The 16,930-nt window shown below is 45.0% G+C and overlaps 1 protein-coding gene across 1 annotated transcript in view; it reads left to right on the forward strand.

Annotated features, from left to right (window-relative positions):
• The first annotated feature begins 720 nt into the window (after window positions 1-720).
• MB21D2 (Mab-21 domain containing 2) overlaps window positions 721-16,930 on the forward strand; it is a 63,188-nt gene continuing 46,978 nt past the window's right edge. The window contains exon 1 of the mRNA XM_065674235.1: window positions 721-931. Within this exon, the coding sequence (XP_065530307.1) occupies window positions 721-931 (211 nt within the window). The remainder of the gene's footprint in view (window positions 932-16,930) is intronic.

Consider the following 16,930-nt stretch of genomic DNA (forward strand, 5'->3'; position numbering starts at 1 on the left):
CCCATCTCCCCTCCTACCCTTTGTGTAGGCCTTAGGAGCTCCTAGGCAGGGTTGCTCTCAGGTGCAGCAGTGAGGATGCTTTATCTTGGTTATTGCTTCTGAGACATACGATAAAATTACTTCGTGCGTGTACGTGTATATATGTATATATATATGTAGAAATCTCAGGTCGCCTTTTGGGGCAAATAAAGAATAAACGCAGAATGCCTGGGGAACATGTGGGAGGAGCGGAGTTCCCAGCCGGTTATTAATCAACTTTCAGGACACGGCTTCTGCTGAAGTTTAAAAATAAATAAAAAAGGAAAAGGAAAAGGGTGAATTTTATGCCGAGCCAGAGGTCTGGTTCCAGCCTCAGCGCCCGCCCGCCGTGACGCCGCCAGAGCAGCGAGCCCCCCCCGCGCCCCCGGCCGCAGCTGCAGGCGGCCCCGCTCCGCTTCGCGCCGCTCCGGCCCGGCCCCCAGCGCGGCGGCGGGCGGGGGCGCAGCCAGCGCGGCCGCTTGTTGATCGCGGCGCCCAGCGCCGCTCCGCGCCTCCCGGGCCCCACTCGGCGCCGCGCAGGCAGCTCTCTCGCCCCGGGTGGCCGCTGGGCTGCGGCGCCCTTGCATTCTGCCATTGCTACCTTGCAAACCGCAGACCCCTCCTTGTGTGTGTTTGGTTTGGGGTTTCTTTCCTCTCTCCCTTTCTTTCCCTTTTTTTTTTTTTTTTTTTTTTTTTTTTTGCATGAAGATGGCGGCGCCGCTCGCCAGCAAGGCAGGGGCTGCCGGCACCACCAGCAAGCCTCCCTTCCCGGAGCTGGATTTCCGATCGGGCGCCAGGGTGGAGGAATTGAATAAACTCATCCAGGAATTCACCAAACACGACCAGAGGGAGTACGACGACCAGCGAGCCCTGGAGATCCACACGGCGAAGGACTTCATCTTCTCCATGCTGGGTAGGGCAAGGACCGGGCGGGGCGCGGCCAGCGGAGGTGCCGGCAGGGGACCACGGGCAGGGACCCTCGGCGGCGGCGCCGCACCGACGGACCCGATCCCTGTGCCACGGGCGCGCCGGGCTGGAGGTCCCCGGCCACAGGGCGGGTCTCAGTCCCAGGAAACTGTTTTTTTTCCTGACCTAGCCTTTAGCAGCGGTGTATTTATAAGCACAGAGGAGAGGCTGGGTTCCAGAGCTGGCCGGTGCCCGAGAAGCACGCTAAGCCAGCGGAGCTGGAGGCAAAGCAAGCCCGGCCCTTTACTTCTTCCCCCCCAGCTATCAAGTATTTTTTTCTGGACCGCTTATTTTTGTTATCAGACCAATTGATGCTTGCATAGGAGCATCCTCTGAACTGCATTTCTTGCTTAGGTTGCAAAACTTGCTGCTAGTGGAGTGAGATTGTGGCGGGGGAGTCCTCATCTGTGTGAAACTTTGAATTGCGGGCTGGGATCCTTAAACCAGGGTGAAACACGTGTTGGCCCTTGCAGAAATCACCTGGGCTCTGGCATGACTAAGGCTTCTCAAGATTAACGGTGGAATGACTAACAACTCTGATTCTCTAGATAGTCAGTTCCTGATAAATATTTACCTTGTTTCGACTAAGGAATCGCTCACAGGAATGAGAGCCTTTAGGGCATGAAGAGATGCTCCTTAACGTAGAGGTTGGACCTTGGAATCAACCATCCAAGTTTGATTCAAAGTCTCAAACATTTTTGCATGTAAAATGAGAACATGGGTAAACAGCAGGTGTGGCTAGTGAACGGTTCTTTGTAGCTCAGAGGTGTTTGAAGTGTATTTGGCATAAACCAAATGTGTGGTCTACAAGTACACTGTGAATGACCTACATCACTGTTCTCATTCAGGAGCAGAGAGCTGTCCTGATGCAATAATAATTATTTTCTGTATTGGGGGATAATCATTATAATAGGCCACTTCCTCTGTAGCCATGAACGTATCTGCACTCATTAAATGAGACTCTACCTGTCCAACTGGTTGTTTTGTAAGGTATCTGGATAAGTATAATTGCCTGCTGTGGGATCTGCACGATTTAGTATCACTTTTTCACTAAGGGCTGGACAGGATATAGCAGACTAAATTTAGCTTGAGAACAAGGACAACAAGTTGAAAAGTCAGTACCGTGTATATTTATAGTTGCTATTACAAATATTTTTCCCATCCTGTTAAAAAAAAATGATGTGGTGAAGCCATGGTTGCATTAAAGGCTGTAGGATTTTATTATTGAAAACCTGATACTGTGGAAGTTATCTGCTATTATGATCTGATACATTTTTAAATCGCAGCTGAGAAAGCAGGGCTGAATGGGATGAAGCAAGGAAGAGTGGAGAGAAAACAGAGCAGCAGTTCTGGGTGTGTAGCTAGCACATAGAGAAAGCTTTATATGGTCCTGTTTAAGCATTAATAATGTTTGCAGGGGACAGGGACCACAGCATTTCTTCCTGACTGTGGGAGAAGGCAGTACAAGAAAGAGGGAAGAATGGCTGAAGTGTGCCTTGTATTTCTGCAAACACACCCTAATGCCTTGCTTTTCATGAAAACAGGGAGCCTTAGGCTGTTTAGAGATAATGTAAATTAATGTGGCTGTCTTTGTCAATATAATGGCTGGGAGATGAGTGTTCTTCAGTTTTAAACCTGTAGAGTAAAACAGGGGTTTAAACAAAAGCTGTATTTCCGTTTTAATTTATGCCTGTCAATTTTCAATGGGACTTGTTTCTGAATAAGAGACTTGAGGACCAAGCCAGGGACAGAAATGGAGATAGGATGTCTGATTTCTCTGCATTAAACACGGAAGTTCTGTTAGTGGATCAGACCCTTCTTAGCCAGAGAGGCTCTTAAATCTAAAAGGATTTATCTTATTAATAAATAGCTCTTTCCCTGTGCCTGATGTCTCCCATACGTACTGCTCTTATCTCATCGGGTGATGATAGGAAAATTAAACATAGCTTTCCTGATTTAATTACATTGGTGTGTAATTGGTGGATGAATAGTAGGCGAGGAGAGTGTGCAGATTCTCAGATGTTTGTACTCTACATGGCTTGCCCTCTAGGTCAGATCTTTGCTTTCTATTTATATTAACTCTTTTTCGCTTGAGTTGTCTTCCTCTGGCTATTAGTGACCGAACTCTAGGAGATCTCAAGAGTTGGGCTATGATAAAATTAGAGAGAGGTACTGCTTGTCATTCCTTTGTCTAAAATCTTGTGCCTAAAGCATTAGGACTGCAAATGACCTATGTATCTGGTGGGGGAAGTGAGTATTTTCTGGATGTGGGCAGTTCCTGGTCATCCCATTTGGTAACACCTACGCTGAAACAACAGGTGTCTTTTGGTGCCTTTAATAGGTAAATTCCTGTACTCACACTGAGCTGTGCCTGACAATTACCTGTGTCTGACATAGGTATAACTGAGCCTCAAAGGAAGGGAAGGCTGTATTAATCATGAATAGTGGAGAAAAGACAGTCTTGTGTTCTGGGCAGCGGGCTGGCTGGGAGTAACTGAGAGACCAAGTCTCTGTCTGCCAGCCATGAAAAGAGCTAACTACTTATTCTCCCTGTGACTCAGTTTGGGGTTTTTTTGTGCTTGAAGAGTGATAAAGGAGTATTTTTATCAAGTGATGATATTACAGTCAATGGTATTTTGATTTCTAATGCATTTGCTGCTATTGTGATGAGAGGTGCATAGCACTCATATTAAAAACCTTTTAGGGGTACCTGACCTAGAGCGTATTGATCCTGCAGTACAAGTACTTCCAGGAAACTTCTTTAATAAACACTACCTGTCTCTTTCTGTTCAGCATATAAGTGAAAAAGGATTGGTAATGCACAGATGTGCTAGGCTTAAAAAGCCATATATTATGCTCTTGGGAACCAGAATACTACATATTAAATAACCCCTTGAAATTTCTAGTGCTATTGCTGCTGCTATTGCATGTTGTTAGGGATACTGACTCTTGCATTTTACTTCTTAACAAGAGAAGACAAAAAAGTAAGGAGGTATGAATAAATGCAGACTATACAGAGCTATTTCCTTCACTCTAGGCACACGTTGGCGTTCAGTCATCTAAAGCACTTCTCAGGCTCTTCAGGTTGGTTATTTTGTTTCCCTTTCCTATCATGAGACATTTTCTTCTCTGCAGAGTCAGAAGAGGAATGGTCAGGGTATTTCGTACCATTCTTTTTCCTCTCATTGCCCTCTCTCCACAGTTCAGAGGAAGGACAGGGACTAAAGTGGCCTTTTTTTGTTTTTTGTTTTTTTTTTAAAGCCTCTAATTGTATCTTTCTGTTACTTTGGTTGTTGCATCTCAGTTCTGCAGGAGCTGCCCACCAGGACAGGCCACACTTTGAGGATCTGCAGCCAGCTGCAACTTAGAGCTGTTGACAAGACCTCTAGAGAGCTTCTATCAGCACTTGATATAGGAGAGGTGGGGAGCCTATTCTGAGAGCATTTCCCTTCTTTCTGGTGCCTGCCCAGTGCTGAGCTGGGTGTACTAGCAAGTCTCTGTGATAGAGGCAAGTCTCACAGTGGAGGCAGAGCTGGCATCAGCAAAATATTTTTGCTGCCAATACCATCTTCCCGAATGGAGTGAGTTACCCTGCTGGGCTCCTGCATCTGTAGCAAGGCTTCCAGCTGTTTCTTGGATTGACGGGCCCCTAAAATATGTGCAGTAGAGGTGCAGATTGCTTTGCTGAGAACACAGGTGTTCTGACAACAGCTTGCTTTTATTAGCATCTTCTACAAGAGGAGCGTTTTATGGTCCTCCCCTGTACCCAAGGTCTGTGTAGCAGAACAGCATTGGTAGTGGGACTCTGTTGTGTGGGCTTGTGCAGCATTTTTTCTCCCTTTTCCTACCTGGCATAACTTGCTGATGAAACCTATTGTAGATTAGATTTCAGACATTGTTGGAAGTGTTATCTGTTTGTGAAACATCATGGAAATTCTCTGTTTTTTGTTGTTTTGTGGAGCTGATGAAATAGCAACAGGATTGGAGTGATCTCTCTAGGGTTAAGTCTATCGTGTGTGTGTGTGTGTGTGTGTGTGTGTGTGCCTTTTCTCTAGGGAGGCCGATCGTGATAGGAGCTCACTGTACTCTAAGGCCTATGTTAATAAGGGCTCCCTGCTGGCATTCCCGGTGCTGCTGAATGCATAATGCACAGCTGTTAAAAACAGCCTTACTGTATTGCAGATTTCATTTCTGGCTTCTGTTGGGTCTCCTTTCCCTGCATGCCACATGTTTCTGTATTTGCATTTGAGGTTGAGGGGGTTTTGTATTGTGTTTTGTTAAGTTGCAGGTTGCTAGGCTGGTAAAGTAATTCTAGCAAGGCGTCAGTAGCTTCTGTTTGGTTATAGCTACCAGAAGTCAACCAATTTAATCTAATTGGGGATTCTTGCTGTGGAACTAGTCAAAAAGAATCAGTAGCCTCCTCTGTCCCTTTATCCAAAGGTATTGCTGCTCCAAGTATGTGTGCAGTGAAAATAGGTTGAAAATCTTTCTCTCAATTTGTTTTGAAATGCTGGTACTCTTGCTCAACTACTGTTTTGAAACATTAGGTTGTGATGCAAAGTATTTAGTGTAATAGCTAGGAACATGTCTTAAGGGCATGAATTCTCATGGCAAGCTTTTCAGACTGCCCCCTGCCTGTTTCTTCAGTCGTGGAAATACTTGTAAAAAATTTGGGTGAATACTTGCCAAACCCCATTTAAGGGCAATTTTATAATTACAGCGGAGGATAGTAACTAAGATACATGAGGTTTGGGGTTTTGACTTTTACTTTTTTCTTCCACATGACTTTGCATGAATGCTGAAACATTCAGAGCAATTCTAGTCAGAGACCAGTTGTTCAACTTTCTTCTAGGCAGCTGGCTATTTTTATAGGTGAAGCCATATTGAAGACAAGTACAACATTGCACAGGAAGGCTGGCGGGCATGTTTTATTGTAGCTTTGATAATCTGTAAGACAGATATATGCTTGGAGACCTAGAGCAGATCATAGGCAGAGTCCATTCTTTAGGAGATTCAGGATGTAATAGTCCTGCCTGAACTTCCCAAAGGGAACCTCTAAGCTGTGCGAGTTTTTTTGATAGTTGGGATTGGCCTCCTTAATTTTTGTTTAACAAACGACAAATTCCTGCTGGCTTTAACTCTCTTGTACAGCTGAAAGTTTTGCATCTTTTCTTGGGCCTTGACATGTACGCTGTTGCCCCTGTACATGTCCCGGTCCTCTTGCTGCAAAGGTGGTTTTCCCAAGCACATCTCTGAAACCTTTCTGTGTGTTCCTTACTCTGTCCTGGTCAGACCCTACCTGTTTGTACTATGCAAGATAGGTTAGGTAAGAAAGCACCAGGAAGAAATGTGGTTAAATCCAAGAGATTAGGTCTTGACTCCAGTCAAGGGGGCTTCAGTTACATGGGCTGCTTCAGCATGACACTGAACAGTGATTAAGGTGACAACTGCATTTCCATGCATGTCTGTGTGAGACCCTGTGGTGGCAGTCACAGGTAGAGGCTCTGGTGTAGAACTCTTAACTCTCTCTGAGAAAAATGACCTGCCCTTGAGTCCACTTGCTATGGCTGGGTGATGCAAGTGTATGAAACTAACTTGAGCAAGAGCTGTAGCTCATTTTCTATGAAAAGAGAGGATTAAGAATTTAATGCATTGTGTAGGTGACATACCTCCTGAGCCAGGTTTTCCCTAGGGGTCTTACAGCTGCGATGGGTTCAGTTCCATATCCTAAAAGAAAGCCGTTAATTTCTGCCCATTGGTAGTTTTGTCTGCTATTGCCTGAAGGAGATAAAATTCTCTGAGACTAACAGTCCTTTCATCTGCACAACATACTATGTTACTATATTATTTAGACCTTCTTTAATTTGCCTATCTTTGGGGTCTGAAACGAGCAGAGTAGAATAGATGAAGTTCTGGGGGAGCAAAGAAAGGTATCTGCCCTGCTTTTGTCCTTGGAAAAGCAGAGGACCTAGCATGGGAGCTAAAGCAGAAGGCAGCTTTGGATGTTGTACTCACAGAATGCCCTTCATTGAGAAGAAAGGTGTGTGCATGCATGGGAGCAAGGGTGAGAGAGCAAGGGTGAAGAATAACTTTTAGGTGAATGTCTCAGATTATTTGCCCAGATCTTGTTCTGATCAACGGTAGTGTCATGTGAGGTCAGGAGATTAGAACTTTTTTGGAACTTGCAGCCATATTTGATAGGTTCCCCATCTAACTATGGATTTTATATCCAGTGGAGGTTTATGACTTCTTTTATCACAAATCTATCTTACTGTCTGACTAGCAAAAGTATGAGAGTTGGCTTCTTTTTTTGCTAATGCAGCTGGAAAGCAGTTTATGAGACATTCAAAATAAATCTTCCAGCAGCAGCTAATGTTCCAATTGACAGATGCTGCTATGGATTTTGCTTTTCTCTTTAGTAAAGAGAACTCCACTGTTTGCTTTCATTTTTACCATTCTGTTACATTCACTTTTACTGCAAATAGCAGTTGTCCTGGACTGAGTGGATTAATCTGCGCCTTCGTACTTCAGCCAACCTGACAGGTCCCTGAATCATGTAGTTCTGCATTAAGTAAACTGCATTTCTTTGAAAGCACCATTTTAGTGACTTTGGTTGTAAGGGAATCAAAATGTGCTGTAGCATTCAGTTTGAGGAGGATAGATTCTCCCCTCCCCAACATATTTTACATTTGAGCTTTCAATAAACACTTGATGCTAAGGAATTTACAAAAATCTTGTTAATGCGTTATATTTCACCTGTCAGACAGTATGATTTTAATCTAATTTAAAGCATTTAATTAGAAAGTTGTTAATACATTTTGATACGTGCATGCTGGTGTTGAAAGTACAATTTGCATACCACTGAGTGGAGGTGATTAATTACTTTAAGGTTCATAATATTTGGGTCTTTGAAACAGCAGTGGTAGCTAGTTCCACACACTTATGTTTAGGGCTGTTTGCAGAAGTTTGCACAGCACTGGGTGGCTTCAGCTTGTAGAACAGGAGGTGGGTGGCATCCATTTCACCTGAAGAAAATCACTGTAGGTAAAAAAACTGACTCAGGATCTATGTTCCATTCTGAGCTGCCCCCAAATGTAATGATATGTAATGGGACGTTGGTACTACCAGAAGCCTTCCTCATCTCCTGTGCTTCAGCAACCTGTGGAAGGTGGGGTGGTACCAGAAGAGAGGAACATTGTGGTGTTGCTGTTCTTTATGATAGGATAGTTTAACCATGCAATGCAAAGGAAGTTTGTTTTTTAGTGTCTAGCCTCAGAAAGTATTTAAATAGTGAAGGCAAAAAGTTGCTCTGTCATTGGGTGTTGATCTAGTGGCTTCAAGTACAGTTCATCCTCAGAGAGAGATTACAATCTGACCCAGTTAGGTAGTTCTAGCAAGTAACCTTATTTTAGACTGAAGGAATCCCAAAGCAAAGCTGGGACAAATTAGTTTGAGGAATGCATCCTGGCTACAGTCTGCATGCTGATGTAATTTGGCAGAGTCAGGCAATGCCAAACAGTAGAAGGCAACAATTTGGGACAGAAAGCAAGGGAAAAATACAAGACATGGCTGAAGCTAGAAATCCTGCTGGGGTATCCATAAGGAACTGGCAGAGATTTTTTTGTTGTTGTTGTTGGGTTTTTTTTGGTTTTTTTTCTTTTTTTCTTTTTTTTTGGGGGGGGGGGTTGGTTGGTTCAGGTTTTTTGTGGTGTTTTGTGGGTTATTTTAATTGTTGTTATCTTTTCGTGTGTGTATTTTTTTGGTTGGTTGGTTCCCCCCCCCCCCCCCAGTGACACCTTTCTAACTTTTAGAGGTAAAGTTTACATGTGGGATGTCATTGGTCTGCTTAGATTTTCTCTACTACAGCTTGAAGGCAGACCATGCTGAATTTCTTCCACCCATTGACAGAGTGAGAGTTCATAACTGATTTGGTCCAAAGCTGCCAATCAGCTAGGGAGCACTTTAACCAAGTTGGTTCTTGCTTTACTGCATAGTCTTTTAGGCCGTGTTCTTCTTTCTTCTAAAATGTCTTCTCTCAACTGTCCTGTTCATGTCATAGGATCCTTTGACACTGCTCCACACCTCTGTCAGGCAAGGATGTTTTTATTCAGCGGTGCATATATGACCTTGTTTAGAAAATCAGGTGCTGCGGTTGTGTGGAAAGAGTTATATTAAAAAGCTATCAAAAATGCTAAGACAAACATTGCAATTAGCCTCTGTGCTTTTTCCTTCAGCTCTTCTACTCTTTGCATTTTAATGGATCTCTTGAAGAGCTTGGTGATGCTTTGGGAGACTCCTCTTGGAAATGAATCCTGTGCTAATAGCTCTGGCTGGGCCTGATGCACAGGCAGATGTTTAGAGATATTTCATGTTTGTTTTGTGCTTCACTAATAAATGTATAACTTAGTGGTAGAACAGCAGGAAAGCTGCGTTTGCTGACACTTCATGAAATAATGATTTAATCCTTTGTGACACATTCCTGCTGAGTGTCAAAGCTGATAACTCTAATCTCATCTCTGTCCCTAGTTTAGTGTGACAGGAACCTGTTCTAGAGGGCATTTTGCAGGAGCTTGCAAGCTCTTGTCAGTACTTTGTGACCAATTTGTGTAAACTTTTTTTGTACATTGCCACTCTCGAATGTGATTGTACAGGATTGCATGGTGCACTGAAGAATCTGAAGTTGAGTGCAAACAAAGGAGCTAGCTGACTGCATTCAAATGAAATAAGGGTCGTCCTGGGCGGAAGGGGGAAATACCTTAATCTCCTTCTAAATACACTTCTTCCTTTGCCAGTGTTTATATTGATTCAGAGGTGCCTAAACCCACTCCTCTTTGTTGCATATGGTTCTGAATCCTGTGTATGGATGCATATCTGCTGGACAGCTACTCTCCAGTGGTTAGTCCTGGTGATACAGCCAGTACAGCTCACTTCTGTTCCAGCGTGGACAGTGAACTGCTGTTTAAACTTTCAGTTCAATGGCAGCAGCTCTGCAGATAGAGGAGGGAATGTCACTGTAACAACACTTCAGGGGCTCTGTTTCCTTCTCTGTCTAAAATTTGCCTTTTGAAAGTTGCATACAGTGTGCTTAATGGCAGATCAGGTATTGATATTGGCCCCTTGATATTAGGCCCTCAAAGCTTGAGCTGCTGAAGTGTCTGTATTTCATAGACAGTAGGGGAACCATGTGCTAAGCAATCAGTAATTTGAGGAAAATAAGAGGAATGTAAGTTTGTCTGCAAGTGCAGTATGCCTCTGAGCAAGCAGCACCTTCTGAATTAAATGCCTGCTTTTGTGTGAGTTTTTTGTTGTTCTTGGGTTGTTTTTTTTCCTGTTGTGGTTGTGTGTGTGTCCCCCCCCTCCCAGTGTGCAGGCTGTAATGCACATCTGTCGTGGTTTAAACCCAACCACAAACCTCTTTTACTCACTCCCCCCCTTCTTGCCCTCCCCCTGCTTCTGGAGGGACGGAAAGGAGAATCAAAAAGAATGCAACTCCCACGGGTTGAGATAAGAACAGTTTAGTAACTAAGGTATAACACAAATCACTACTGCTACCACCAATAATAATAGTGCTAAAGGAAATAACAAGAGGAAAGAATACAACACCTCAACACCAGCCGACCAATAACTCACCCCACTCCCCCCAGCCAAGCACCGACCGATACCTTCTCCAACCCTCCAGTCCCAACCCTTCCGGGTAACTCCAAGTCACATCCTGGGCATGACGTGCTGTGGTATGGAATACCTCTTTGGCTAGTTTGGGTCAGGTGTCCTGTCTCTGCTTCCTCCCAGCCTCCCCTTCTCCCTGGCAGAGCATGAGGCTCACAAAGTCCTTGGCCAGACCAAACATTCGAGCAGCAACTGAAAACATCAGCGTTATCAGCACTGTTCCCAGGCCAAAAGATCAAAACACAGCACTGTACTAGCTCCTAAGAAGGAGAAAACTGACTGCTGCTGCTCAAACCAGGACATTATCCACCCCTTATTCCATACCATTCACGTCATGCTCAGATCCCACATCTTCAATATGCCATCACTCTTACATATATATATACATCTACATATACACAGAGAAAAACATCATTTCTTAGTGCATGGACCTATAAAGCTGCTGAGTCCATCTGGTCCATGATGTCAGGCTCCATCTCTTGTTACAGTCTCTCAGAGCAGGAGAGGCTGTGTGCAGTGTTCACACTCATGAATAACCTGGGCAATACTGTCCATTGCTAAGTCCACCCCTCGATCATGAGTCCATCTCTATGTTGCATCTCTGCCCTGATGGCCTGAAGTGCCATGGGCCCACCAGGCTCGAAATAATTCACTGTCCCCTTCAGCAGTTTCTGCAGCTTGTTGCTGGGGACTCCATAGAGCTGCCTTCCATCTCCGACGCTTCCAAAGCACTGGAGGGGCCCAGTGGACCAGGTACTCGCTCATACTGTCCCACACACACTGCCACTCATGGCTGTCCAGCCTTGGGGAAGATCTCTTGTTCCTCCCATATTGTTGTCTAACCCCAAACAAGAAGCAAACCTGAGTCTGCTTAACTTCTGAGATCAGACAAAATGGTCGTGGGTAGAACACCCTCTGTGTGTGTGCCAACATGCTGATCCCCATCACAACCAGCAGGCAGGTCCCAAGGGTACCCACAGGCCATTCGAACCCTTCAGAACTCTCCAATGACGCTGCTGTGCTTGCCCCTGGGGCTGGTGCAGCTGCTGCGCCTGCCGGCTCTCCCACCACCAGCTTCTCTCTTCCTGGGTGCAGCTCTTCCTCCTCTGCCGTGCTGGGAAATGCTGCCTGGGCTCCTGCATCCTCCTGCGGCTCGGCGGGCGGCTGCCGGGGGACGCTCTCGGCCGCCGCGGGGCTGGGCTCCTCCGCGGGGCTGGGCTCGGCCGCGGGGCTCGGCTCCTCCGCGGGGCTCGGCTCCTCGGCCGCCTCCTCCCGCTGCTCAGCAGCCGCCTTCCTCCCGGCCTCGGGCCCCGCTCCCGCCGCCGCCTGCTCCCCGGGGCCGCTCTCCCGGGCCGCTTCGGCCGCCGCCGGCTCCCGGGGCCGCTCCCCCTCGGCTCCCAGCAGCTTCACAAAGACGGAGGCGAGGACAAGGGCCAGGGCGCTGAAGAGCAGCGGGACGGCCCGGTACAAGTCCACGGCCACGTCCATCTCTCCCTGCTGCTGGAGCCCACCCGTATTACAAGCCATTGCCATAAAGTACAGTGAAACAAAAACCTTAGCCCAAGCCCCACACTTGATAAACACGAACACAGGGAATACCGGCTCTATGTAATGTACTACATTCTGAAGCGCTGAGAGCAAGAGAAACAACTTTGAGAGCCAGTAAATCAGCACTGTGACAACTATTAATCTGATCATCTCCGTCGTTATCTCAACCCTTCGTGCCCCACGTTGGGCGCCAAAAAGAACTGTCGTGGTTTAAACCCAACCACAAACCTCTTTTACTCACTCCCCCCCTTCTTGCCCTCCCCCTGCTTCTGGAGGGACGGAAAGGAGAATCAAAAAGAATGCAACTCCCACGGGTTGAGATAAGAACAGTTTAGTAACTAAGGTATAACACAAATCACTACTGCTACCACCAATAATAATAGTGCTAAAGGAAATAACAAGAGGAAAGAATACAACACCTCAACACCAGCCGACCAATAACTCACCCCACTCCCCCCAGCCAAGCACCGACCGATACCTTCTCCAACCCTCCAGTCCCAACCCTTCCGGGTAACTCCAAGTCACATCCTGGGCATGACGTGCTGTGGTATGGAATACCTCTTTGGCTAGTTTGGGTCAGGTGTCCTGTCTCTGCTTCCTCCCAGCCTCCCCTTCTCCCTGGCAGAGCATGAGGCTCACAAAGTCCTTGGCCAGACCAAACATTCGAGCAGCAACTGAAAACATCAGCGTTATCAGCACTGTTCCCAGGCCAAAAGATCAAAACACAGCACTGTACTAGCTCCTAAGAAGGAGAAAACTGACTGCTGCTGCTCAAACCAGGACAACATCTAAGTGCATTATTAAGAAAAAGGAGCTATTACAATTTGACTGATCATCTGTCAAAGGTTTATTTTATGTGCTAAATTGTCTGTAAGAGCTTGACCCTGTACCCCCAATTCTTCCTAATACCCTGTGAATTTTGTGAATGTTCAAAGCATGCATTGAGGCATCAGTGTTATACTGAAAATAAACACTTTAACAGAGGCTTATAATAGCTAAGCATGACTGTCTGTGCAGTTATTTTAATCATCTTGGGGAGGGATTCATATATGCTAGGTAAGCACTTAGCAAAACTATTTGCACATTATTAGAGCTGCAGAGTTAAGTTACTAGTTAGCCTGTAAAGTCAGAGTTAAAAACCAAGTTGTTTTGATCTAATTAAACTTGATTTCTGGTTCTGGAAGCATAGGACACTCCTGATTAAAAACTGACAGTCCTGTCAAAAACTGATTTAAAAACTAGACAATCCCTCTCACTCCTTCACCTATACACTATGTACGCAGAGAGGTCTCTTTCCCTCCCAGCAGAGCTGTTCCGCTGCAACAGACTTCACTGGGCTGTGGCCAGCCCCGCTCAGTGAGGATTGTAGGAGTCCTGTGGAGAGATTTTTGCCTGAAGGAGACAGGAATGGGGGAGACAAATGAACAAAATCTGCAGACCCACAGCATGTTGATAGACCTCCTGTTGTTCTTAATTCACATCTGTAAATGGCACTAGTTTCTGCTGTTGTGCACCAAGACAATAATAAATAACAATCCTTAGTGTTTATATACCACTTCACAATTTTCAGAGTGTTCAACACATATCAACTAATTCAGCTGAGATGCAAAAACACTGTAAGCAAAGCTACTCTTCTTGCTGCCCAGGGGAACTTTTCGTTAAAGCTGGGACAAGGCTTTTCTTTTTATAGAATCATAGAGTCATAGAATAGTTTGGGTTGGAAAGGACCTCAAGATCATCTAGTTCCAACCCTCCTACCATGGGCAGGGACACCTCACACTAAACCATTCCACCCAAGGCTTCATCCAACTTGGCCTTGAACACTGCCAGGGATGGAGCATTTTCCTCTTAACTGAAGCTGTTGATGGCAGGAATGTTCTATACTGGGGCAGTGTCTTTCTTCCTGAAGTTTTTAAGCCTTTGCATGTACCCCTGTTTGCACAGGAATTGGACTACTCCCAAGTCATATGTGGTACTGTTAAGAAAATTATGCAGGAGATTTGTCTGTACATTCAGTGCTGCAAATATGCAGACCCACAATCAACAGATCTGTGGTTTCAGAAGCTATTGAGTTAGCAAAGATGGTGATGCATTAAGTGCATCCTTCTGTGCTTGCATAAGGCCTTCGGGGAACGACCATCTCCAGCAGACCTCAAGGCTCAGGAGGGAAATAAACATCTGTCAGTTTTGACTATGCTGGATCATCAAATTGTGTGCTGAAGAGAATTGCGGATGCTTGGTGGATGGCTTTGGTCCATGTTTCACTAGATCCAGTACTTGCTAGGGCACCCATCTATCATTTGGGGCACGAGAAAGCCCAACAGAAGGCCTATTGCCAGGTAAGAGATGAGTTTTGAGGGTGATTGAAGATATTATGTCTTATTGTAATCCTGAATCTGAAACATGGAGTAAGTAATACATCCATTGGCATGAACTTAATTCATCCAGCATTTGAGTCGCTTTCTGCCTTGGCATTCTCTGTGTGTTTTTAGAGCTGGTAAGAGGGAGTTTGATACACCTCTCTCTGTATTTTTGAGCTGGACAGGGTTAGTTCTACTTCTTATTTGCGAGAATAGCATCTGTTTTTAGCATTCCATTAGAGTGACTAGAAGATAAGCATCTTTTTTTTTTTTTCTTTTTTTTTTTTTTTTTATCAGGTTACATGCCCTGGCTTTGGTGGTTTACCTTAGAAATAACTGATAGTCTTTGTAAACGTATGCCTGGTGCTGTAGAACTGCCTGCATGCTTTGCGGTTATAAGCCTCTTTCTAATCCATGAGGTTTAGTTATAACTAGGTAGTGGCACTTCTGGATTGCCTCTTGGCCTAATCTTTTGGTAACTTTCTTTTTCAGAAGTGATGCCTGCCGGTTTGACTTGAAACTGATTCTGAATGAATGGCACAGATTATCATTTTCCTATGAACGGCTGTATGAGCAGAAACACCATTAGCCTCTTAGTGACCTAATTGCACAGAAAGGTAGCAGCGCAATTTGAGATCAAAACTCACCTTGCTACAGGTTTCCCTTCAGCCAACAGTGCATAGGAGAAGAACAGCATGTTTGTTGCTGGTAATGATTTCTCTTTCAGTGGCTTTGATATCCTTATTTTCTGTTTGAAGTTAATGTGCAGATTGCTAGGTGGCGTGACTCAAAGTGACTGACTGAGCTGCTGTTGTATGTGAAGATGTCTCCAAGACATCCTGGTCAAACAGCACATTGGCTTCTGCCACAAGACGTTTTAAGGGAGCTGGTGAGCTGAAAGATCAAGATATTTTAACAGCTTATTGTTAGCACTGTAGCTGCCAAATAACAGCTCATAGCCTAAGGCTGAAAATGTTCCTATTAAACAGTGCAAATGAATTGCTTAAAAAAAAAAAAGATTGTGTGATTTGGCTGGAAACTGCTTTATCAGAGGACTTCTACCCGGTAATAGGAATTAAATTTCTACCTTCACATTTAATTTTCTCCAATTTCTCCATGTGTTCCTATGCTGTAAGCATAAGGAATTTAAAAACCTTCTTTCACTCTTATATTTTGTTGGTTTATGTCCAGGTTTCCCTGCCACCTTTCAACTCTGCTTTTCCCTAGTGTTAGTGTGCCATATTTGTTTCTAAAATACACTTCAAAAACTGCCTTCTCTGAGCATGTCTGCATTTGCTGGGGAATTCTAGGAATGTGGACTTCAGCACCGTCTGGCATTGCTGCTGCTCACCTTCTGTTCAACCAGGAGCTTTAGCAGCTGTGGTGGGGTTGGTATTACCAGCATAAAGCCACATTGTGGTTATTTGTTGCATTGTTTAACTAGAGATTTATTTTTCCTAGAACAGAAGGAGGCAACATCAAAGAGCTGGAGAGAGTCCCCTTCCCTGGCACAGCACAGCTTCACCCCTCTCTCCTCACCATCTCCTCTCCCAATCCCTTTGTTTTTAAGGCATTAAAACTTTACTGACTGGGATATCAAAGAGGCTTTAGTTAGTGATCTATTGCCCCAAATTACAGGGGAATTGATCTAAGGAGGTAAGAGGAGAAATTCTGTGGGAAAATGGAGCTGGTATCACCAATGCAAACCTCTCTTTTAATGTCCTCCCTACGCTGAAGCAACTTCATCTTTAGCCTCCAGCTGCTGGAGTTGTTCCTCTTGGAGGATGTGCGAGATCTACTGTTGACCCATATGGAAGAAAGTTAGGTGCCAAGCTGGTCATACAGGCCCCACCACCTGCTTGGCTTTGTCCACAGCTCTGTGCCCTGTGCGTGTCTTTGCTGTGTGTGTCTTGTACAGCAAGGCAGCTTGAGTCTGTGGGGTTGTTTTGTAGTAGGTATGGTAATATGGGGTGAAGGAATGCACTTTGTAGTCCCTGTGTCTGCTTCTGATGGATAGTAAAAGGTCCTTCAGTTTGCTTTGAAGACCTCCTGACAAAGGAAGGCAAAGCAATTTGTGTCCTCAGCATGGCAGAACAACCATGTGACCAGCATCTCTGAAAGAGCTTAACTGTGCATCTTGGAGTCTCATCCAAACTGTGTTAGCACAGGAGTTCCTACACATGCAGGTGTTCAGTGCCACATTTGGTAACTAGGCAGTGAGTCAGGCTACTTGAGATGCTAAGTGCAGTATAAGAAGCAACCTGGACCCAAATAAGAACACAATGTGATTCTGGAGGAAAATGTAAGGTTATTTTTAGGGTTGTTACTATTCTGTTCTGCAGCAAGGAGAATAATGCTCCAGTTTTGCACCA

The sequence above is a fragment of the Lathamus discolor genome, chromosome 3, assembly GCF_037157495.1.
Source record: "Lathamus discolor isolate bLatDis1 chromosome 3, bLatDis1.hap1, whole genome shotgun sequence".
Taxonomy (NCBI): Eukaryota; Metazoa; Chordata; class Aves; order Psittaciformes; family Psittacidae; genus Lathamus; species Lathamus discolor.